This window comes from Micropterus dolomieu, linkage group LG01, assembly GCF_021292245.1.
Source record: "Micropterus dolomieu isolate WLL.071019.BEF.003 ecotype Adirondacks linkage group LG01, ASM2129224v1, whole genome shotgun sequence".
NCBI classification, from domain to species: Eukaryota; Metazoa; Chordata; class Actinopteri; order Centrarchiformes; family Centrarchidae; genus Micropterus; species Micropterus dolomieu.
This window is the reverse complement of record NC_060150.1, coordinates 37,047,903-37,071,233: the sequence shown is the minus strand read 5'-3', so window position 1 is coordinate 37,071,233 and position 23,331 is coordinate 37,047,903. Positions and strand designations below refer to the sequence as shown.

Below are 23,331 nucleotides of genomic sequence, written 5' to 3'. Positions count from 1 at the left end.
CAAAGTTTCCCCAAGCACCACTAGCATCTAGTAATCATTGACTTTGCATCACGCAGGCCCCTCTTCCTACACCTAAAAATAACAGGTGCACGTATGACATGTCGCTGTATCACAGATGGGGATTGGTGGATGGGTAGCAGGTTGGGGTTATAAGAGCTGTCAAGGGGCAAGATCAGCTTAATGTCCAACATGAGGGTGCTCTTGCTTTTGGGACTGGTGGCTGCTGCCCTGGCTGAAATCACTCGCTTCGAGGGGTAAATCTCTAGTCTTATTTAAACCAAAAATACTTAATACTTGTATTTCTAACAATTCTGCACTATTGCTATAAAATGTCTAAATTGCAGTGCTAAATATGACTTTGCATGAAGTCATGGACGGACGCCAGCGTGATGACATCCTGTACTATGACTTATGACCTGTTACAGGACAGTATTTAGCCAGTGTTAACTCGTGATCCAAGTCAGTGAATAGGGCTGTATTCTGGTTCAATGTAATTCACATGCCATCATTTTCAATGTTGGTGGAATTTGGTAAACCATTTGTTAAAGAGAGAGGTTTCCATGTTTATAAAACAGGTCTTTTTCAACATTTATCATCAGACCAAATGACAGACTCCTTTGCTTAAAGGTGCTTCAGCAGTATTTCACATCGTTAGGTCTCAAACCAGTAACCCTTCAGCTACCTAAGGCCTCCCAAAAACCATTCGCCCACTTGAGCTTGAGCTATGCAGCTGCAAATTATACAATCTGTTTAGTGAAATTAGTTAAGCGGTAACATTTAACATGCATAAAACAGAAACACAGAAAAATGTTAATGTGTATATGCAGACTGTGGATGGAATATTATGCAGTAGGGTATTATTAACATTTAAGGATGTTGTTTAAAGATACTAAGCAGCTAATGCTACATGGTATTTGTAATATTTTACTCTCTTTTTTTGTCACTAGAGATAACGTCTTCCGTCTGAAGCCTGTGCTTGATGAGCATGTGACCCTTATTAAGGAACTGGCTCAGAGTATTGAGGTACCTTGCTGCCTTCTCTTACACCGTATAATGCTATCCTCGCTCACAACAGGAGTTTAATTGATTTGCTAATGGTGAAAGAGACTAAATTGGACCTACTGTTTTGGGTCTTTCTGCTAATTCACTGATTGCACCTTTTTCCTCTTGACTGCTTGGATCAAATACTGTCTATTTTTGCTGGATCTTTTTGCATCACATATTCACTTACAACATCACAAGAATCTCTTTCAGCTCATCACAGTTTTTGAAATGAGAGCCTGAAATGCTCTATTTGGATTTGATATCTGAATGTCCCAACATGCTCAAGTGTTTGGCTTTGGCGCCATCTGCAGCTCGACTTCTGGAGCCCCGAGAGCTCTGAGCTGGTGACCATCGGTGTTGATGTGGACATCCATGTGCCTGCCATCTACCTGGATATGGTATACACCATCCTGCAGCAGAATGACATAGAGCACGAGTAGGTCACTGGAGAAAGAGGCTTAATAAAAGCATTTACCTGGTTTCCACTTAATCAGTAATCACAAAATTAAAACATTAGTTTTTTAGGTTTTGCATTTGATGTAAAACTGTGTTAATGAATCCCTCCTCAGGGTCCTTATTGAGGATTTGCAGACTGTTGTTGATGCCCAGGCTGACAACAACATCTCTCCCAGAACCCACAGCTACACCAAGTACAACAGCTGGGACGTAGTAAGAAGCAAAAAAGACCAAGTCATAATCTCTACACTGACTGGACTGCTATTTCGTTTTTTTTATTTGCTCTCCCTTTCATTTCAGGTCCAGTCCTGGATTGCCTCCATTTCCTCCTCCAACCCTAATCTGATCAGCAAGCAGGTGATTGGAAACACCTACGAGGGACGCCCCATGACCGTTCTCAAGGTATTTTGATAGTTATCTGCCATATCAGTCCCTCGTCTTGAGCATATTTCGGATCTATATACCACCAAGTACATCTAATGTTATGTGATTACTTTTAACAACCACAGCTCGGTAAGAAGTCCAGCTCCACCAAGCCCGCTATTTTCATAGATTGTGGTATCCACGCTAGAGAGTGGATCTCTCCTGCTTTCTGCCAGTGGTTTGTCAATGAGGTAAGGGAGGCACCTGGATGGTCATGGCAAACATTTATACACAGGCTACCACCGATTACAGCACAGACTTTTTTTCCAATGTTCCTCAGGCCCTGTCCACCTATGGCAGTGATTCTCAGATGACCAGCCTGCTCGACCAGATGGATGTCTTTGTTCTGCCCGTCTTTAACATTGATGGCTACGACTACACCCACAAGAAAGTGTGTACCAACTTCAAAACTAAATTGATAGTCTAAACTAACAGAGACCACGCTGTCCTGTTTATCTTAAAGAATCCGTTAATTTGTTAAATGCATGTCTGACATGTTTATTTTGTCGACTTGGGGACTTTAGGACAGGATGTGGAGGAAAACTCGCTCCAAGAAATCTGGATCCAGCTGCATTGGAGCCGATCCCAACAGGAACTTCAACGCTGGCTGGTGCAGTAAGTGTGACATATACACGATTACAATTTTATATTGCACTTCCGTAAAGATGGGGGGGCTTATGTGAAACAGATTTTTTTTTAAAAAGAATGGCCAGAATTTGTGCAGCAGAGGCCAAGATATCTTGACTTTTAGTGCCTAGTATGAGTCGCACCCAAAAACATACATTTCCCATAATGCAACTTGGTGGCATCCTTCAATAGTTACTTACATCTTTCAAACTGCACAGACTCATTTTGTAACGCAGGCTTTCTGTTCAAATTTGATATTTGGGGTGTCAAGCTGAAACAGACCCTGATGATGTCACTATGACACAGTCATTTTCTCAGACTGTAGAAAACTCCTTCCAGAAGACATTATAAAACAATTTTCAGGCTGCTATGACTTAATTTGTACAACCATTAAAAGAGCACCTTTAAGCGCAGTCACAATGCATTTGAAGATGTAAAAAACATTTGTATATTCATTTAATAATTTTCCACAACATAATTTTCATTGCAGCCATTGGGGCCTCCAGCAACCCCTGCAGTGACACCTTCTGTGGCTATACTCCTGAGTCTGAGATCGAGGTCAAGAATGTTGCTGACTTCATCCGCAAGAACAAGTCCATCCTCAAGGCCTACCTCACCATCCACTCTTACTCCCAGCTGCTGCTATTCCCCTACTCCTACACCTATGATCTGTCTGCACACCACGGTGAACTGGTAAGTTGTCATTATCGTAAAGGGCAGACAGGTCAGTGACAATATTAATTAACATGCGTGGTCAATCACAATGATTGTATAATTATTCATCATGGCAGTGTCACCTGCATCGCTATGGGCGGCAGACTTGTGTTTACAGTCTTGCTGGTAACATAATCGCAATAGATTAACAGCATCACACATAGGTATGAAAAAGTTCATATAATGATCGTCAGATAAGAATCAAAGGTTAAAGTAGTGTCACTATATGGATTCTACTGAGAGCAGATCTGAAATCACTAATTTGCTGTTTAAAAGAAAAAATCAGTCACAGTGAGATGCGAACCTCAATTCAAAGAATAGTGGCAAATGAAAGCTTTCAGAGCAAAGGGTCTTATATAATATGAATATAATAGAACCTGATTATAACATCTCTAAAGGTGTTAAGCAAGAAGTCAACCCAGTGCCAATTTGACTCGTATCTAAAGACCACACTGCTGCTGCAAATCATTTACTCCCTGCTCATATGCCTCATTCTCATGGCTCTTTTACTTCTCACTGGGGCGTCTGAGGGCTGCACAGTTAACACTCACACCCCTGCTCCAGCTCTCACACTCACCGAGGCAGATCACACGTCTCTGCCTCTCTATTACTCACTTGTAATTTAAGCTCTCTTCTGACACTTTACTGAACAAAAAGAACTCCGGGGATCTGTCATAACTCATCTGTCCTCCCAGAAATATAATTTCCTGCTTGTGCATTTCTCTGGGGGTTTAATTTCCTGTCACTGGCTATTTTTTATAATATCAGTAAAATGTTTTGTTTGAGCTACAGTGCAACGAATGGTGGATGCTGCAGGGCAAAAATTCCACATATTTACTATTCTTACTACCATCTGTAATACTTATGATTATGATTATTTATAGTATTTGCCAGGCAGTATTTTCCCTTTAAAACCAGACTAACACAGTCTTACACTTACAAATCTGAAGTTACAAAAGTTGAATTAAGATGAAATAAAATGGATTGTTGCTTTATTCATTAAACTCAGGTGTTTCGCTGATACAACCTTAGTTGGTTTGGTATGACCAGTATCTTATGCTAGCTAACTTTAGAGAGATATTGCTGTATAAATGGTACATGTTCTCTGGTTTCAGGAGTAAAACAGGCTCAGATTTATCAATGTCTTCAGTGATATGTATGAATATACCTATAAACCTATACTTTATATGCTCAGAAACCTGTTTGACCCTTTAAAGACATCTGACTTGTGTTTTTTCTCTCTCTGTATTGTAGCTGAAGGTTGCTGAGGGGGCCTCTGCTGCTCTGCGTAGTCTGTATGGTACTAGATACACCTCTGGACCTGGTGCTGCAACCATCTGTAAGTACAGCTAATACTGCAGCTGCATTTGACTCCATGGGGAAATAGTGCATTGAGAGGAAGCTTGATGATCTATTTTCTGCCTCTAATAATATGCACAATGATGTGTTCATGATGCACATGAACTTTCTTTTGACAGATATGGCTTCGATAGCTATTTCTAGCAATCAAATTCATTTGTTTTGGCCCCTGAAAGCAGTTTTTGTATGAAAACACATCCAGACTGTCCCAGGTCATCAGCATATCCCACACTGAATAATCCCCCTCTCCTTATCTGCCCTCAGACCCTGCTGCTGGAGGCTCCGACGACTGGGCTTACGACCTGGGAGTGAAGTATTCCTACACTTTCGAGTTGCGTGACACTGGTCGTTATGGCTTCCTGCTGCCCGAGTCTCAGATCAAGCCCACATGCGAGGAGACCATGCTGGCCGTCAAGTACATTGCCGCCTACGTGCAGAAAAACCTCTATTAAAGAGCGGAACTGCCAGGACCCCTGCCAACTCAGCTCCTCTGTACCAGCCCCCAGCCCCTCCAACCTCTCAGCCATCTCCAGCCAGTATCCATGGATACGGGCACCACCCGCCATGTTTCCTCGCTGTGCTTGACAGAATGTCAAGATGAGTGCAAACAATAAAATCAATGATCCATCCTCACATGCTGAATCTTTTTTTTTATGTGTACATGATAATATAGTGTCTGATGGACTGAGCTTTTGTCATTTCTATGAACATACACAACATAAACAGCAATGTATGGCGAATAAAATAGTGCTTACACTTTACAGCTCATCACTAACAAGCCAGAAAACTTGTGTGCTGCTATGGTCCAACATAGCAAGACACTGATATTTAACAGTGTAAACTATCCAGTGTGTTGCCTGGAACCATCAGTGTCTGTGTACTTAAACTAGAAAATGCTTCTCTATCTAAAAAGACACAAAAGCATCGGCTAATTTACTGTATCAGCCCCTTTGAACCCTGGTGATCCTCCTTGTTGTGCTGGCACTGTTCCAGCGGCAGAGGCTGGGCGAGTGGGGGTCTCAGTCTTTAAGGATTTTAGTCTAGCAGCACAGTACGTGACAACCACAGAGTGCTCCTTGGCAGCGTCTCCACTCTGCCAAGCATCTGCCTGAGTGGAGAAAATAAAGGAGCCAAAGATCAGCAGGGAATCTGACTGCACTGGCACACATTTCTGAGGCAGAAGGTAGGAACTGAAATATCAGTGTTTGCTCTTGTAACATTATGACCAGTGCACATTTGTAAACATTTTATAAATGAAAGGTTTCATATTATTAGGCTATTTTTTTTCTCAAGGCTGGGCTGGGCCTCTTAATGTGTTCATAATTTTCCAAAATCAATAATGCAGTCAAGGGAATATCCCATTTTATGCGCATTTAAAGTACCTAATATTTATTTAATATAAATAAAACTTAAATAGGTACAGTTGACCCCTCTCCCCTTGTATTAGACCCATCCACAAAAGTACCACCACACCACTTCTTCTGAGAATGAACTGAAGAGCTCTACTGAGACCACTAAAAATAATTCACTGTTGTGTAATACAGTACAAGAGCACCAGGGATCTCCACCACCGCCTGTGTTTGTCCTGTCACCGTCTTGCGACACTGAGTTTATTCCACAAGATGGTGACAAAACACCAAATGTATGTAGTGGAACATCTTGTTCCTGATCTCAGCACCTCATTACAATATCATCACCATCTCTACATTGTCATCAGGAGGGAAGATGACAGCAGCCAAGGGCACTACATGACAGTTGCTTTAAAGGTCAAGGCTGCAGAAGGATGTTTTGGGATTGCAAAGCGGTGTCTGACTCAAGAGTATTGGATCCACCCACCCCTCCAACTGAGAGATGTAGACTAAATCTGACTTAACAAAACGAGTACACAAAGAATATATGTCTGTTCGGGTTTATCAAATGCCACTTGTGCCTCTACATTTACAATGAATACTTGTAAATCTGTGAATAGTTCCCTGAACTCCCTGAACTGCTGGGCGTGTGGAGGGAGGCTCACGTTGGGAGCAGGTGGGTGTGTGGAGGCCGTCACGTGACGCCGCGACTGGCTACTGTCACTCTGCTATAAATCCACCTCTGTGTATCAGGCTGCCCTTTTCTCCACGGAAGGTCCAGGCTACAAAGTAGCTTCGACTTCTTCTTCAGTCATGGCGGGTATGTAACGTTTTAACATTTAAATGCTGCGAGAATATTACTTGTTCTTAATTAGTGGGTCATGCTAAAACGTAAAGTTTTGTGAATTTTAAAGTTTCGCGGACTTTTGCGGTGTTATCCTAAATATCAGCGTGCTACTGTTGTGACAATGGCAGTCTGTCGTTAAAGTGGATTGCTTTGAATCTCTGTCTCTCGTTTGGTTGTAATGTTTGTACAGCAGCAGCCTCCCGAAGTGGGCAGAGTAAAAGTACACTCTGTCTCCATCTGTGTTTTGCTGTAGAGTGACCAGCTAACTTACCTTAAGACATTCAAGCTGTCAGCCATACCTGAAACATGATTACCATATATGACAGCCAAATGACCACCAGTTAGCTTCTACAACTGTGGGTCCACTCCATTTGTCTTGTTGAGGAAAAGCAGTTAACGTTGCATTAGTCATATGAACCATGTCTAAATCCTATCAATGAGTGAACTGTAGGCTTGTATTTTCTCCTGGTGACAACTTCTAATGAATGAAATTAAAGCAAAATCCAATCATTTAGCAGGGGATCCCTTTGACATCCTTTGTCCTTAGTTTTGAAAGCACTGTGTGCTACTGTGTGTCATCAAACATTCTCTGAGCCTAGGCTGTAGTTAAACTAATTTTAAACTACATTCACTTTTTTTCTTAACTTTATTTGCTATGATAGGCAACATTAATACTACAGCACTGGTTGTACTAATTGAAAAGGGGGGTGTGGTTGCTGTGTGCAGCCAGTGAGACTGGAGCAACTTTTCCTGGCAACTCTGACTGGCTGGCTCAAAGTTAAAGAAACTGCAAGCACACTAACATTTTACACATGCAGCACCACTATACCTGCGGTTTTACTTTCTTTGCCCGTTCATGGTAGTACAGAACCAATGTGTTAATATACAGTCCAAGCGGGACTCGTGTTGGCCCACATGCTACAGTCACATAACCCCCCCAGAGGCCATGCTGACTTCACCATCTCAGTTTTATATGTTCTCTCACAGGCTAGTCATTGTTCTGACCATACAGTCTATGGTTCTGACACATGACTTGGCAGGTAGCTGACAGATTTTTTTCCTCTGTGCTGTCAGATGGTGGTACAGAGTAGGCACCACATTGCAAATAAAATGCAGCTTAATGAGATTTTATCTGGGACTGGCTACAAAAGTCTTATTTATCTAACCACAAGTGAGAAATCTTCCCTTGATGCCAGACCACAGTGCTTATTGTGTGCTTGTAGAGATCATTGTTCAGTGTACGGTATTAAACTTATGGATTGATTGGCACATTAAGTTTCCAGGTGTTTTTACTTGTTTCAGATAGCAAAGGATGCACCCAGAAATACTTCTACTACTTACCTCGAGAGGGAGAAACTATTGCTTTTACTCTTTAAGTTTGGGGCTAGATTTGTTGTTCAGTGTATGCTTCATGTTCTTGCAGAGGACTGGCAAAACAGGAAAGATGTGACCTTACGTTAAAAAAAAATTTGCAGCACAGTCAAAATGTATTTAAACAGCAGAAGAACTTGTCAAAACACAAATTAATGTCTCAGCATCTGACAGACAAATGATAAAGGCTACTTGTTGGACATTTGTCCCCATCGATTGTGCTTTATCACTACTGGAGCTCACTGTCTTGCATATTGTAATGAATTGTTTGCTTGATTTTGTTGAGTCAAATCCAAGAAACTCAGTTAGATAATCGTCAAACAGGACACGCTGGTCTAAGATGAGAAGTCTACCATCGAACGCATCTTTTATCGTTTCTTTCCTCTACAGACCAGGCTTTTGTGACGTTGGCTACCAATGACAACTATGCTCGGGGAGCCATGGTTTTGGGAAAGTCCCTCCACAACCACAACACATCCAAGAAGCTAGTGGCACTCATTGGTCCACAAGTGGCAGAGCCTTGCCAGTAAGAAACCTTAGTTCCAACCAGTGGTACAAAATGTCTGATTCACACCGGTTTGCATTCTTGTCAAGTCCTATTTTCCACCTGGATTGTTGATGATGGTTCATTCCATAGTGTTGTGACTCATTAGGTCCGTGCTGAAGAGAATCTTTGACGAGGTGAAGGTGGTGGACGTGCTGGACAGTGGCGACACGGCACACCTGGCTATGATGAAGAGGCCTGACCTGGGCATCACCTTCACCAAACTCCACTGCTGGACTCTCACACATTACTCCAAATGTGTTTTCATGGACGCAGACACACTGGTGAGTCTTGATTGAGCAAGAAAAGTTTAAGATGTTGTTCTGTAACTGTACGTGTATGAACAGGTTTGTCTGTATTTGTTTGATTCTGCGTCCCAGGTGCTTTCAAATATAGATGAGCTGTTTGACAGAGAAGAGTTGTCAGCTGCTCCCGACCCTGGCTGGCCTGACTGCTTCAACTCTGGCGTGTTTGTTTTTCGTCCTTCTATGGAGACTTACGGCAAACTGCTTCAGCATTGTACAGAACACGGCAGCTTTGATGGTAGGTCAATAAGAACACATTTTGATTCTTAGTTTTGAAATGAGATGTTTTTTTAATATTGGAAATGAATGGGTTTTGAACTGTTGGTTGGACAGAACGACATCTTACAGACCAAACCATTCATTAAAATAGTTTAATCCATCATTAGCAGTCCTTCTTTATTAGGTTATGGTTAGGTTAGGTAATAGTTTTTTGAGGGGGTAGATGAGAAGATTGATACTAGCACAAAATATAACCACTATAAAACCAAAACTTTTTTAAACGTTGCTTTTTGTATGTTTTAACCATGTACAATGTATAACCATGTTAATTGGTTAGCTTTATGGCTGCTGGCTGGTAGATTTCATTATTTTTTTAACCTTTGGGGTAAGCCAGTCTTTATCCTAAGCTAACATCTCCTAGCTGTAGCTTCATATTTAACAGGCATATACTAAATAAGAGTGAAATCAAACGAAAGTAAAGTGAATAAATGTTACTATTCCTTGAACTCAATACATGTTGTTGTCAGTTATCCTTTGAAGATTTTTCTACATGTTGGTATCAGATAAAATGTGTCATTTATAGGTTTCCCTTAATAGACACTTCACATTTCATTGCCAAATGCAAAGATTCAATATTTCTAGAATTGCAAGTATTTCTGGTTTTGATGTTGGCGATCTTTTTTGAGTCCTACTCAAACATCTAGGCTTTGACCAGCTTTGTGTAACACTGCGTTCTTGGTAACATGATGTTAAACTGAGCTTGTTTATCTTTTGCTCTAAGTAAGGCCTTTATCGAGCCCGGTGCCTGGACACAAGGCCTCCTCCTGTCACAGACCGTCTAGTTCTGCTGAGTTATTCTCAGGGGCTTGTCGGGGTGGGGTGGAGGCTAAATTTGAGAGGCTCTGTTTTGCACAGAGCACCGGTTGACATTCAACAACTCTTCTCCTTGAGGTGTACTGTAACTTATCACCTTTACTGAACGGCTCGAATCAGCGGCTGGAAAGCTCATTGGCCAATTTGTAGGGTGCTGTGGATCTCTGTACTTTACCTTTACCACCTTTTGCTTTCCAATTTAAACAAAACACTCCTAAGTATCCAGTAAAGACTTAGCATGCCAGAACATTAATTCATGGTAATGTTTATAAATATCCTTTTTAAACACTTTGACCTGCTAAAGTATACAATTACGTTATCTCAGTCGAGCTTTGCATAATTTTTCATTTTTTTTAAAATATACTAGCTTAGAATTCAACTTGACAAATATAAATGCAGAACCTGGGACTTGATAACTCATAATAAATTTCATATCGTACATGGATTAATAGACTACTATACTTTCTATCTTGACACTATGAACTTGTCATGTTAGATGACTGAGACAGATATCAATAAATAGCCTAAATTTGTAACAAATAAATTGTGACTAACAAAGACATTGTACAGTTGATTATATAAACGCTCAATCAGTGCTCTCTGCTGGACAAATTATGTAATGGCAATGTTGCTTCAAATTGACCTCAAACACATCTCCTGTTACATCTTGTTTATCAGACAATGATGAGCCAATACAAAATACCATACAGTTTTTTGACAAACTCCTTAACTCAAGGTTCACATACTTGCTTTTTTCCCCCCAGAGCTTTCAACTACATATCAAGGTCTTATTAATCACGTGACCAAAGTTTCATTCTCTTGTTGGGTGACGATAGCACCTGAGAAAACACCATTGGTTTTTTTTTTTTAATTGTACAGTGATGCAAATAAATACATAAAAAGATGCCAACACAGTGACAATACAAATTTATCAGGACTGTTGAGGATAACACAAGAAAGCTACAAACTTATTTCCCTTGTGGTCCTCGATACCATTCAATGTTGACTGCCTTGAGATGTCCGATTTTGAGGGGAATCGGACCCATCTCGTTTGCTTTTGTAGGTCATAGAAGCATCAGTATTAAAATGAAACTAAAAATACGATAAGACCTGTCATGCTCATGATGTCTGTGATTTAGCTAAAATCACCCCTGCCTATATACCAGTTGGGCTCTCATTGAACTAATTGTGTCCTCACGATGCTGTGACCTCAAAAATGCTACTGAACAAAGGAAACGGTTGTGGAATAAACAAAACGGGATGCAAACCATAGTAGTGCTTGTCCTTGTTAGCAGCAGTGAGACCCCTTTTTTTTTTTTTTTTTAACCTTAAACAACAAGCTGTTTTCCTTGTGATACTGCGAAAGAGATTCCATCAGGGAGAGTTCATTGGAAAAACCAATTAGTTTGCTTAATAGTGGCCAACACTTTCAAGTGCCGACTCATTCTGGCTGCCACAAGTGTTTGTTGGCAAGAATTCTTCCATCACAATCACAACTGGACAAAAGACTCTATTGTCTTAGTTTTTCCATGAAAGCCCGCATCATTTTATTTATTTTTATATCCATTATTTCAGTGTGATTCTAGAGTCTGTATGCCTGATTTTAAAGCTCTGATTTATAGCCATGGATGGTCTTTTCATGTGCACTGGGGCATGAGTTGAAATCGCTTTGACATTTTTAGCATTTCACTTCCACTCTACTGTAAGGAAGACCTGATGTACACGTGCAGCTCTGTCGCGCTGCACCTCATGGATGATATTGAAAAATAGCTGAGGAAAGAGAACAAGAAAATGATTTCTGTGGTTGAACCCCGAGGCTCTATCTCTCAATCTGTAGCGCCAGTGTTGTCTGCTGCCAAGACAAACTGGCAGAGTTGGATGCACATTCTTGCTGAGCTCTGCTCATCCCCTCAAAATGAAGATCCTCGGCCCCATATTAAGTTTTGAAATCCCCGGTGGAGGTTATGGGTCCGGACAAACGGCAGCTATGTGTGTTATTTTAAACTGCAGCAGTCTGCGGTTTCATAGACTGTACAGTCCTGTGCTTTTTAGGAGCTGCATGTGAAAGTTCTATTAAAGGCCAACATCTCATCTTGTGCCAGAATTGGTCAAATGACTTACTATATGGCTACTGGGTGAAGCATTTCGGCATGAATAGTCAATGAGCTTGTGTCATTTTTTTTTTTTTTTTTTTTTTTTGCTTGGCTTCAAAATTCAGTGTTTAGGCTGCTCAGTTGCAGATTTGATGTAACAGAAAACGGAATAAGACTCAATTCCGATTTTGGTTGTATCCTTGAAGTTTAACTGACCTACTTAACGTCCAATGTATCCCTGCGCCCGAAATTGTCCTCGGAGTTGTGTTTACGTAAGGCAAAGCCATGACAATGCCCCAGTTCTAAATTAGCCAAATTGAGCGAGTGGCTGTCCAGCCCTCCAGCGGGGCCCCTAGAACCTGAGGCAACTCAAGTGCAAACTTTTAAAATGAGTGTTGACCCAGAGGGCAATGTTAATTCAAGTCACCAGCACAGAGAGGGAGACAAAACATTTTAAATACTTGTGTCTAGTTGTATTATTTAAAGTTGAGTAGTCATGAATAGGGCTGGGGATCTTTAGAAAAAGTGCAGATACAATAACTGGGTTTCAATGCCAATGCAAAAATTATACTTTTTGGTTTTTTTTAGTCTTGCATACACACTTTCTACAAAACCCTTTATTCATGTAATAAAATAAACCAAACTTCTAAAATGGTTAATATTGTCTAAAGACAAGACATTGTACAAGAACTATGTAAAATAGGAGTCTGAAATTGTGATTCAAAGAATAAGAAATGACAAGTACGAATCTGACCAGAGATTCCATGCCAGCTCTGGGTACAGTTTTTAGTAACTGGACACATTTTGAATGGTATTTAGGCCCAGGCTTTATCGTGAGCATATCAAACTGCGCATTGGAGTCTAAGCAACGATGCACCACAAGTGCAAATATATTGCATGACATACTGTATACTTGTGCAATATGATGCACCCCTATTTGACACAGAGCTAATTTAAGGCGTTGTTGGACTAATTAACCAACTCTAAATCATGTAAATGGGCAGTACGTTCAAATATATTCTTATTCACTTAGATTTTAGCCCATGATGTCTTATTTTCTCAAACTGGTCACACCGTGATACAATTGCTCAAGACAATTTAAAGTATGCCAAATGTACAGTAAAACCAGTAAACAATAAAAGGAGCTTCTACATGTCGAGGGTGCAACCACACCTTAAAGTGATTAACTGTCTTCTGTTGCACCGTAGGCAGGTGATCACCACACCCAAATGTTGAATACCTCCTCAGTTTTCTCAGTTGGCGTCACAAGGACTGTGATGACTGTGACAACTGCAAGTTCTCTCAAAATTTTAAATATTCATATGGAATACAAATATGGCTGCTAACTTTCGCTCTTCTACCCCTTTACATTAAAGTAGGTGGTGCCGCTTATGCAGCAACTTATTTGTTTAGAGGCTTTAATATTGACTCTTGTAGACGTTACAAGACAACATGGTGTACAGTCTTGCATTTAATGTACAAATCCAGTGTCTCTCACACCCAGACCTCTCACTCAATGTTCAAGTGAGGAATTTCATCATTTAGCTCCACTGACTGACAACAATATGAGGGATGTAAGTGCAAAATGGAGCAATCGCACCAGCATTGCCATCTGTTAGCAAGCATGATGATGCAGCCTACTGAGAGGCTTCTTGTTTTTTGCCGAGCAGATTTTGACTTTGAACTGAGTATTGGAGGTCGGCGAGGAAACAGAAGGCAATCAATCTTTGTCAAATTTGAGTGAGTAAATCCTCACTGCTGTGGTGGATAAGCTAAAATAACCCTTCATATAAGACACACACCCACCAAAAAAGCAGTCTCTACCCATGGAGACCTCAATAATTGTCCCCACAGATACACAAGTCCCCATCGTTGTGTACTCGTGTTAAAGTCTCCACTGAAATATAAAATCATGAAACTCACTCACATTTTGTAAACCAAGTTGGCTGTTAACGCCCCATAACAGAGTTTCTCACATCGTGTCCAATGTACTAATGCAAATACATTAATCAAAAAAGTACTCCTGTCTCTTTAGACCTCACATTGACACCTGAAGTTACCTAAAGTTTTCCAGCAATGAAACATTTTTTGAAAATGCCCTTCAAAGTGAATTTAAAACATCTTGTTACTGCTCACTTATGCAAAAGTGCAAGTTAAAAGTTGTAGTCTTCGTTAAATTCTAAACCTCCAGAAGTGTTACAGTTCATCCCCTCTCATTGGTTTCAGTATTAACCATGCCTGAAACTGCAGATACATACAGATTAAGTACAGTTTGCTGTTAATATACTTGTATTGATTCTCCCCCTTGTTGCAGGAGGAGACCAAGGTGTTTTGAATGACTTCTTCAGCAACTGGGCTACAGCTGACATATCAAAACACCTCCCCTTCATTTACAACCTCAGCAGCATAGCCATCTACACTTACCTTCCAGCCTTCAAGCAGTAAGTGCCCTTCTACTAAGGAGGTCATGTTTTGGAATAGCATTCACAAGGTAGTTTTTCAAACTACTCAAGAAATCAATGTTCAATTCAAGAATTGAACATTTCATTTAGGTTTGTTCTACTACAGTATGCTTCCACAAGACAGTTTTATTATACTACTGCAGAGAGTCTGTCAATGTGACTTAAATCTAGATACAAAGCCAAGGTGTAAGCAGATACTCGATCACATGAGTGTGTAGTCACATCGTGATATGACACCAGGTTACGAGTGAGATTCCAGCGGCTCTGCCGGAGCATCCCCCACCAGGCCTCAACTCTAGGTTGAATATCCACCACTGAGCTCCCAACAGCTGAAACTAAATCCTAAAATAGAGGGGGTTATTTAAAGACCTTTTTTATGTTTCGCCTCCAGGACTGATCATTGTGCACTCCATCTTAAGCTCCCCCTCCCATTCTCACTCCCTCTCTGCGTCTAAACCTCTCTCCTCCCATAGAAACAACCCTCATCAACAAGCTCTTGTTTGGCATTTCCTGGCATCCAAAACGGGATGACAAGGGGGGATAAATGTGTATTTACTTGTTGTTATTTGTCAGCAATGGTAGCGCTTAAGAGGTCTGGCAAACGCAACAAAACAAAGCCCACATGGCCAGATTCATATTTATTCGTATATGCCAAAACACTAGTCACAATTTAATATAATGTAGGCCATTACCACTAGAATAATAAATGGCGGACAACAGAGCTTTTCCAAAACTCCATATAAACGTTGTTCTATTCACATTATAAAAATGTGTTCATCTGCTTGCTTGACAACCTGTAAAATGAAACTTACTGCAGACTGAAATTGATAATTTTACAGACCACACTGGCTGTGTCAGACATATTCTGTTTTAAATAAACGCTCAAGTATAAACTGGTGTGTGGATCAAGAGTGTTAGTGCTAACAGACAAGGGGTCACCATTAGTCTAAGTTAGCAGGTAGCATTTTTGACCCTTCATTTTCTTTTCCTACATTAATCTGAAAAACTGAAAGAAATTTGAATACACAAATATAAAAAATATATATATTTTTTTTATTTATTTTTAAAGCCAGACCATTTAGCTTGATAAAACATTGTTCCTCTTACAAACAGAAAAGTTTAATTTATAGGCACTGAAACGCACCATTTCTCAATTCAGCGCTCTTAGTGGTTTTGCTGTTATAGCGTAGGTTTATCTGGTATGGCCACTAGCTTAGTAGCTTAGCCTTAGGTGGCTAATGTTAGCTAACTTTAGTTAAATGTTTGTATAAATAAGTTCGTTTACTGAATTTGACTTTTTTTTTTCTTTCACTTGTTACTGTTACAATAGCTTTGCATTTTAGCTAAATAGCAGATTACCCTTTAGCGTCAGTTCATAGTTGTAGACCCAGTCTTGTTATGTTAAGTTATGTAATGTTGCGTTTAATGTGGGACCATTTTATGATGATAAACTCCAATTATGCTATGTTTCCTAAGAAATATTGTTTGAACAAGTCCATTATGTATTTCATTTTATTTATGTATTTATATTATGTAATTCATTAAATCTAACCAAAAAGCTAATTCTCATTTACTATACCACTCACCTCAGATATGGAGGCAACGCCAAGGTGGTCCATTTCCTGGGGAAGACCAAGCCATGGAGTTACACATTTGACACCAAAGCCAAACGGATCACAGGGAGTGTGCATGAGGCCACTACACATCCCACCTTCTTACTGGACTGGTGGACCCTGTACTCCAGCACTGTGGTGCCAATGCTGCAGGAGCAATATGGAGACCAGCCTTTCCACTCTGGATGTGTGGAGGTGAATGAACACATTTGTTTTGTGACCTGCAGCTCTGCATTTACAGTGCAAGCAACTTGGTATATTAGTCTATTTCATCAGATAATGGGCAGAGTTGGAGACTTAAACCCTTTTTAAACTGTCAAATGCCGTTTGGTTTGTCCTTATTTTTTATTTATTTTTTTACAATGTCACTGTATGGCATTGCAATGATATGGCTAGCTTGCAAGAAAATAGAATTATTTCAGAGCTGTAGCTTGACATGTTCTCACATTCATTGTCAAGTCTGCAAGCCAATGAAACTTGCTGCCAATCAAACAGCTTTCCAACTTTGACGTTTCCAATATTTCACAGCTGACAACTTTGTTCACCGTGGACACACTGAACAAGGTCTCCTGGTTGTCCAGCTCTATGAAAAATAAAAGGGTGTGTTGATTTGTGGTACTTGCAATGCATGAAAATACTGTATGTTTGAATTCACCCTTTAATTTATATTTCATCCATGTTATATTGATCTGATTGTGGATGATACACCTCCTTTTCTGTCTTCCGTTTCATCTCATAAAGTTCCAGTACAGTGACATGGTCACTTTTGAGAGTGGACAGGTATGGGTTTGGTTTTGTTATAGCTTAGCAGTCAATAACAGTTTGTTGGCACCTGGTTTAATGCTATTACTACTCCTTTCTCTAAAATCAGAGCTTTTGTGTGTGTTTGCCTGTGGCCATTAATTTAAAAAGGCTACGTATGGCGACTTCAGTGCTTTTTAAAAAGCAATAAGCAACAAAGGAAGTGTTCTGTGCTGTCTGTCTCGTCATTGATTTGTTTTTCTGTTTTCTAGCTCTTTGTTTCACTAATGATTTTATATTTCTGCTCAGGGTGAGAGCCCTTCTTCATATGCAGAAGCACTCGAACCCCAGCTGTCCTCCGAAGAACGGAAGCAGAAGTGGGAGCAAGGTCAGGCAGACTACCTTGGAATGGACTCATTTGACAATATCAAGAGGAAGCTTGATACTTTCCTCAAATAAAGAAGCGGGATATCAAAAGAGCACTTGCAGTTTAAAAAACTATCACCACAGGTCTCAAGAAAATACTGTAAAACAGGTCACAGTTTTCCATTTTGCCTGTTTCTCAAGTAGAAATGAGTTCATTCTCTCCCTCTACTAGCACCACCCAATCTATACTCCAAAGACAGGGCAAGATTATGCAAGCCTGTCATTATTCACTTTACCCCACCACAGGTATCTCTTCTGCTACACTGTGAAGAAAATCAGGAAAGATTTATCATAACATAAATTCACTTTTTATTGAAGCATAAAAAAAATTGCAATATTCCTTTATTTTTTTTTCCTCCACATTGCTTGTTTTTGAAAAGAAGGCAACAAGAGTTGAACTACACATGTACATTCTTCATTTTTCCATTTTATCCATTTGTTTTTTTTTTTTTTGCAGGCTTACCATTTTTCTTTACTCAAATCTATTTCTCATGCTTTTGAATTGAGTGATCACAACATTTAACATAGATATGAAAACATGTTTACAGCACTTATAAAGGCCATGGTATGGTCATTTAGCTATGCATATTGATCCTTCGTGCCTTAGTGTCTTGCTCTCTCTGTTGCTGTCATCCTATCTCTGTCACTAGCATTTTACTTGACCAGGATGTGGGCTGTACTACAAAATCTTTCATCTGGAGATATTAAAAATCATCTTTCAAAGTTTTGACATTGCTCAGGTGTGTTCTTTTTTTCAACATAAGTTAATAACTTATACCACTGGAGTATGTTCATTTAGATTTGTGTGTAAAATGAGGTTATAATTATTTAGAGACATTCAACCCATTGGGTGTGCACACTCAACGCAGCCAACCCCTTCTGGCTACAGTGGGTTGGGTTTATTTTTTTTTTTTTTAAAACTAGTTTGGACCCTTGAACTACTCGGAGCTACAGGAGAATAATTGTGCATACTGTATGTGAGATTGCGAACTCGGAATTGTACATGAGCTAACTCATTATGTACACATGTACAAACAGACACATAAAAGTAACGAAGTACATTTACTCAAGTACAGTTTAGGTTTACTTCACAACATGTAGCCTATATAAATTTAGTTACAAGTTACTTTCTGGATTCCGATTAATAATACAAAATATAATCAACAAATAAACTGTGATTTATTATAAGATAAGGCTATTGAAATTTCGAAGTTACCCAGCAGTAATTTAATCTCGAAATGATACATTTCCACTTTATTCTTGGAAATGCAATGCAAATAAAAAAAAAATCTTAATCCTCATTTACCCCCCATTAATGTGGCCCTAATAATCCGTGGTACACAGACAGTTAACTGAGAGCAGCTCAATGTAATTGTGGAATTTTTGGGGGGTTTGATGCAAGAGGTTTCGCTCTTGGTCACTTCCGTTTTCGCCTTAAATCCCGTTGACGGCCGGACCGGACTTTAATAAAGTCTATCAACTTCTGAGAAATTCAGCAATCACACCTCTTATTTTGCACTAGACTAACTCCTTAGACGTAATGTATGGACACTGCTAACGCTAGCTCAATGTATGTACATTATTTTGTGGGAAGATAACGTTACATCTTAACTGTTACAAACTTTAGTTTTACTAAACAAAAACATTAATAACGGGGTAAGTTGACTGACGAAAGGCTTAACATGATAGCAACCGAAAGCGTACACGTTTTTCCTAACTATTGTTTTATAATACCATATTTCCCGAACTCTCCGTTAACCTGAATGCAGCCCAGGGGATCTTGTGTGATTCAGGGGGCGTGCCGTGACCCAGCGCTGGGCGATGTGGACTTCTCCGCCAGGAAAGTAAACACACCATTCCGTCAAGATGGCCTCTCTCTCCGTGTTCCGAGTGGCACTTCTTGTGTCGTTTTCAGTGTTTCTGACCGTTGCGTTGGGTTTTGGACTGCCTGCTCTGCTGAACGCAGCGATGAGGATGTTGGGATTACCCGAGACGAGCGTTTCCGAGTGCATAATTGCCGTGTATTTACTTTTTGTGCTGTATGTTGCGACGCCACGAATTCCTAGAGGATTGGTGGAGGTAATTTCGCAATATGGACTGTTGTTTCCAACTCGAAAGTGAACAAATGTTCTTTATAGGCTACAGTATATTATCATAAAACACACTTTAGGAGGATGCAAACATCACAGCATCAGTTGAATATGGCATGTAGCTCCCACAGATTAATGAACCCCTCGTAACTTAGACGAAATACAGTAACACGGGATAATAGAAATGCTTGTAAATAGTCAAATGGTTTGTTTTGTACATTACAACTTAACAGACGTCCTGTTAATTTTATACACGTGACATATATAGGCAACCCTTTTAAATTATTTTGTCATATTTAAATTGTATTACATTAGATATTGTGAAAGTATGTTAGCTTTTTTTATGTTATCTTTATAGGTTTATATTTCTCTTGGGGGAAAAAACTACAAACGCCTTTACTATATTCTGTCCCTCACTGCAGGTGAAGGGGAAGGCTGTGTTTATTACAGGTTGTGACAGTGGATTTGGTCACGCTCTTGCCAAACATTTGCACACGCTTGGCTTCACCGTTTTCGCTGGATGTCTCCTGAAGGTAGGAGATCAAATATGCAGTGAGTACTCATTTAACACAACAGAACTATAAACCCCACCTTGACATTTTTGCTAAAGGTGCTGGCTCGACTCATTTTCAAACGGACCTCTCATTTTGAGTTGAAATGTGTGACTGTGACATGTCCCGTTAGATGCAGAACATTTCAACAGGGATGTCCTAGACTACCCACCAGCTTTCTTATTTCTGTAGCTCACCTTGACTTCTGATTTGGAAAGAGAAGTCTCTGGGCTTGAAAAAACCTATTAAATTACTTTCATTCCTTTGCACAATTAAATCGGATGAATTTCATGTTAATGTCAGGAGTTGTTGTAAGTGAGGAGACACGTTGTCCTTGCAGGATAAAGGTGGAGATGGTGCAAAGGAACTGGAGGAATTTCATTCAGATCGCATGAAGGTAGTCCAGCTGGATGTCTGCAGCGAAGAGCAGGTGAACCAGGCTGTGGAGTATATCAGAGACAACCTGGAGGACTCAGAGAGAGGTACTGCAATATCTCACCTGTATTCACTAACTTGGATAGAAGGTCAGTGTGTGTGTGATCATTCACAGACTGTTTTCCCCCCTCTATGACATCTGTCACTGGTCATGAACAAGGTCTGTGGGCTGTGGTGAACAACGCTGGTGTGTCAACGTTCGGAGAGGTGGAGTTTACTTCCATGGACACCTATAAGCAGGTGTCAGAGGTCAACCTCTGGGGCACCATCAGGGTCACCAAAGCTGTTTTGCCGTTAATCCGCAGAGCCAAAGGTCAGCAGCTGGAAAATAACACTTACACTTACTTACTTACATTATCATTTGGTGACATATAAACACGACTAAGTTAAATGTGCCAAACTGCAGAAATCTTAAAGAGACAAGCACCTTAGATTTCACTTGGTTCATTTTGTTACCAGACGTTTTTTATGGAGGATTATAAGCATTGTTAGTTACTATTCGAAAGAATATGGTGCAGCCATTAGAAGTTGAGCCCCATGATTTCTGTGAGGAAAGCTAACAATGCAAACAAGCCTGACATTTAAGGACGCTTTTAAAGCCTTTCTCCATAATGTAAGATTAAGCTTTTAACATTAAAAATGACTTTATTTTCTATAGCACTTTTCTTAACATAGTTACAAATTGCCTAATCAAGAAACATGGTGATAAAATATACAATGAAAAGTAAAACAGGATAAAATGGCAAACAAATAAATAAAAAGAAATTCTATAATACATATAAATTCATGCAAGTCATCTAAAAGTCACTTTAGAAATGTGTGTTTTTAGCTGACATTTAAAAGCAGAGTAGCAGTGTGGACTTTGACTGTTCGTTCCACAGCTGGTGCAGTAACAACTTCGTAATAATGTTTTAAAGTGGAGAAAAAAAGCAAATAGAAAACTTAATTGCTTACTATTCGGAATATGCAAATGTCAAAGTCAGTTGTCTTTGACAAAGACTATGAGCAGAACAGCAGTGTGGAGCACTGCTTTTTAATACTTTTGCAATGAGTGACTCCTCACCAAGAGTGTGATGTAGTTAAATTATTTGCTAATCTAAGCGCAGCTCCAGGCTTTCTTGTTAAGAAAGTCTTTAAAGGCAGTTGAACTTTGGACCTGGAGGCCTAACAGGCTTTGAGTTTGAAGCTTTAATTTAATTTCACATTATTACGTTATTACTGACCGTGCTGCATTAAATTGTCATGGCACCATACTGCTCATTCAGAGAAATGTTCTCAGATGTTCGGTTGCAGGAGCCTGACAGCATTTCTGTTGCCTGTATCTCTGTATGCAGGCCGTGTTGTCAACCTGGCCAGCATGTACGGAAGGATGGCTAACGTCATGCGGTCACCTTACTGTGTATCTAAATACGGCGTGGAAGCTTTTTCCGATTGCCTCCGCTATGAGATGAAGGCCTGGGGAGTAAAAGTGTCCATAATCGAACCGGGGAACTTCATCGTGGCCACGGGCATCCTGACCCGCGACATTGTGGCCACCACGGCCAATAAGCTGTGGAATGAGGCGCCCTCAAATGTGAAGGAGGATTACAAGAAAGCTCACTTCGAGCAGCAGATGGCTCTGATGCGCTCTTACTGCAACAGCGGGCAGAAGGATGTGGCCCCCGTTCTGGATGACATCACTGATGCCATCACGTCGAAGCGTCCTTACACGCGATACAACCCCATGGAGCCACACTGGTGGATCAGAGTGCAGCTGATGACGCATCTGCCCGCTGCCATAGCTGACCTCCTTTACTTCTGAAAGAGCTGTTCCTGTCCTAGCTCCCTCTGTTTCAGCCCTCAGACAGCATACTTTTCAAAATAGCGCTCCGTAGATATACAGACTTACCCTGAAGAGGGGTCTCCGCTATGTATCCTCAGCACTTGAATTCATTCACTGATCAAGCCTTAAAATTTCATGTTTTTTTTAAACTAAGTTAATTATTGCACTTTGCGCTTTTTCTATGTCTGACAAGAAACATACATTTATCTATACAGATATATTCCGTGATAAGTAGCAACTACTTTGTGTTGGATTTCAGCAGGGCTATGACTTAATCGTTACTATAAATACTGCGTCCTTATTGCTTGCTGTGGTATTATTTAAAAGAAAAAAGACAAAAAAAAGATTATGTTTATCTCCTTGTATCTATTTTTCCCCCTCAATGCTTGCAATGTTTTGCCTCATGGGAATCCTCTGGAGCCCCACTGGCACGAGGACCAAAGCTTGGTAGAGCTCAAGAGACGGCTCCTGCTGCTCTGTTATGGCTGACACCGGAACAAACCCAAGGTCAGCAATTGTAAGGACCGTGGTGAGATTTTGGCTTGACTCGCCCCCCCACAAAGTTACGTAACAACAACACAAGACCACTTTGTCTCACGTGGACATCATTCAGCCTCACTTTAAACAGTGAGGTTGTGTGATTGATGGGCATGCTTGAACAAAAAGGTTCCCCTCCCTCACCCTGCAACCTTCACCTCCTTGGTGAAAGTGTATGTTATATATGGAATTATATCAATAAATAGAGCATTTTATTTTGAAAGTATTACAATCACAGTATCATTTTTCAAGGATAAATTGAAATAAAGTGACCAAAATGTGAACGTGTGTTGTTGAGCATCTTGTGTAAGATGGACCTGGGTGGTGCCAGTAAATGTAATGATGCAAATGGCCACCAGGTGGCAACCATGGACCATACCAAACTGCTTTCCTCATGCATGAATCATCTGCTGTGCATCAGATCACTTCA

The 23,331-nt window shown here is 40.3% G+C and overlaps 3 protein-coding genes across 4 annotated transcripts; all 3 read left to right on the top strand.

The window, feature by feature from the left end:
* The first annotated feature begins 189 nt into the window (after positions 1-189).
* Positions 190-5,234, top strand: cpb1 (carboxypeptidase B1 (tissue)). The gene is made up of 11 exons (XM_046049608.1): positions 190-254; positions 948-1,023; positions 1,356-1,480; positions 1,614-1,713; positions 1,801-1,902; positions 2,010-2,114; positions 2,204-2,314; positions 2,448-2,538; positions 3,041-3,243; positions 4,519-4,603; positions 4,888-5,234. The coding sequence occupies exons 1-11, from the start codon at positions 190-192 to the stop codon at positions 5,073-5,075; spliced, it is 1,251 nt and encodes a 416-aa protein (XP_045905564.1). The 3' UTR covers positions 5,076-5,234.
* Positions 5,235-6,636: 1,402 nt separating this feature from the next.
* Positions 6,637-18,196, top strand: gyg1b (glycogenin 1b). Of its 2 annotated transcripts, XM_046068484.1 has the most exons (7): positions 6,637-6,792; positions 8,581-8,716; positions 8,844-9,018; positions 9,115-9,277; positions 14,539-14,665; positions 16,278-16,494; positions 17,350-17,637. In XM_046068484.1, exons 1-7 carry the CDS (start codon positions 6,786-6,788, stop codon positions 17,497-17,499), a joined length of 975 nt encoding a protein of 324 aa, XP_045924440.1. In that variant the 5' UTR covers positions 6,637-6,785; the 3' UTR covers positions 17,500-17,637. The 2 variants fall into 2 exon arrangements, with proteins under 2 accessions (XP_045924440.1, XP_045924431.1); XM_046068475.1 differs by lacking the exon at positions 14,539-14,665 and having other exon boundaries at positions 17,350-18,196.
* Positions 18,197-19,218: 1,022 nt separating this feature from the next.
* bdh1 (3-hydroxybutyrate dehydrogenase, type 1) lies at positions 19,219-23,127 on the top strand. The gene is made up of 5 exons (XM_046068462.1): positions 19,219-19,545; positions 19,979-20,089; positions 20,448-20,589; positions 20,703-20,855; positions 21,877-23,127. The coding sequence occupies exons 1-5, from the start codon at positions 19,333-19,335 to the stop codon at positions 22,341-22,343; spliced, it is 1,086 nt and encodes a 361-aa protein (XP_045924418.1). The 5' UTR covers positions 19,219-19,332; the 3' UTR covers positions 22,344-23,127.
* The last annotated feature ends 204 nt before the right edge of the window (positions 23,128-23,331 follow it).

Bases quoted from the DNA above. Each gene is read 5' to 3' on its own strand.
- bdh1 (XM_046068462.1), top strand. From the start codon at position 19,333: ATGGCCTCTCTCTCCGTGTTCCGAGTGGCACTTCTTGTGTCGTTTTCA. The intron at 20,090-20,447 runs GTAGGAGATCAA...TTGTCCTTGCAG, and splicing joins TCGCTGGATGTCTCCTGAAG to GATAAAGGTGGAGATGGTGC. The intron at 20,856-21,876 runs GTCAGCAGCTGG...CTCTGTATGCAG, and splicing joins GTTAATCCGCAGAGCCAAAG to GCCGTGTTGTCAACCTGGCC.
- cpb1 (XM_046049608.1), top strand. From the start codon at position 190: ATGAGGGTGCTCTTGCTTTTGGGACTGGTGGCTGCTGCCCTGGCTGAA. The intron at 2,115-2,203 runs GTAAGGGAGGCA...AATGTTCCTCAG, and splicing joins GCCAGTGGTTTGTCAATGAG to GCCCTGTCCACCTATGGCAG. The intron at 3,244-4,518 runs GTAAGTTGTCAT...TCTGTATTGTAG, and splicing joins CTGCACACCACGGTGAACTG to CTGAAGGTTGCTGAGGGGGC.
- gyg1b (XM_046068475.1), top strand. The intron at 8,717-8,843 runs GTAAGAAACCTT...GTGACTCATTAG, and splicing joins CAAGTGGCAGAGCCTTGCCA to GTCCGTGCTGAAGAGAATCT. The intron at 9,019-9,114 runs GTGAGTCTTGAT...TCTGCGTCCCAG, and splicing joins TCATGGACGCAGACACACTG to GTGCTTTCAAATATAGATGA.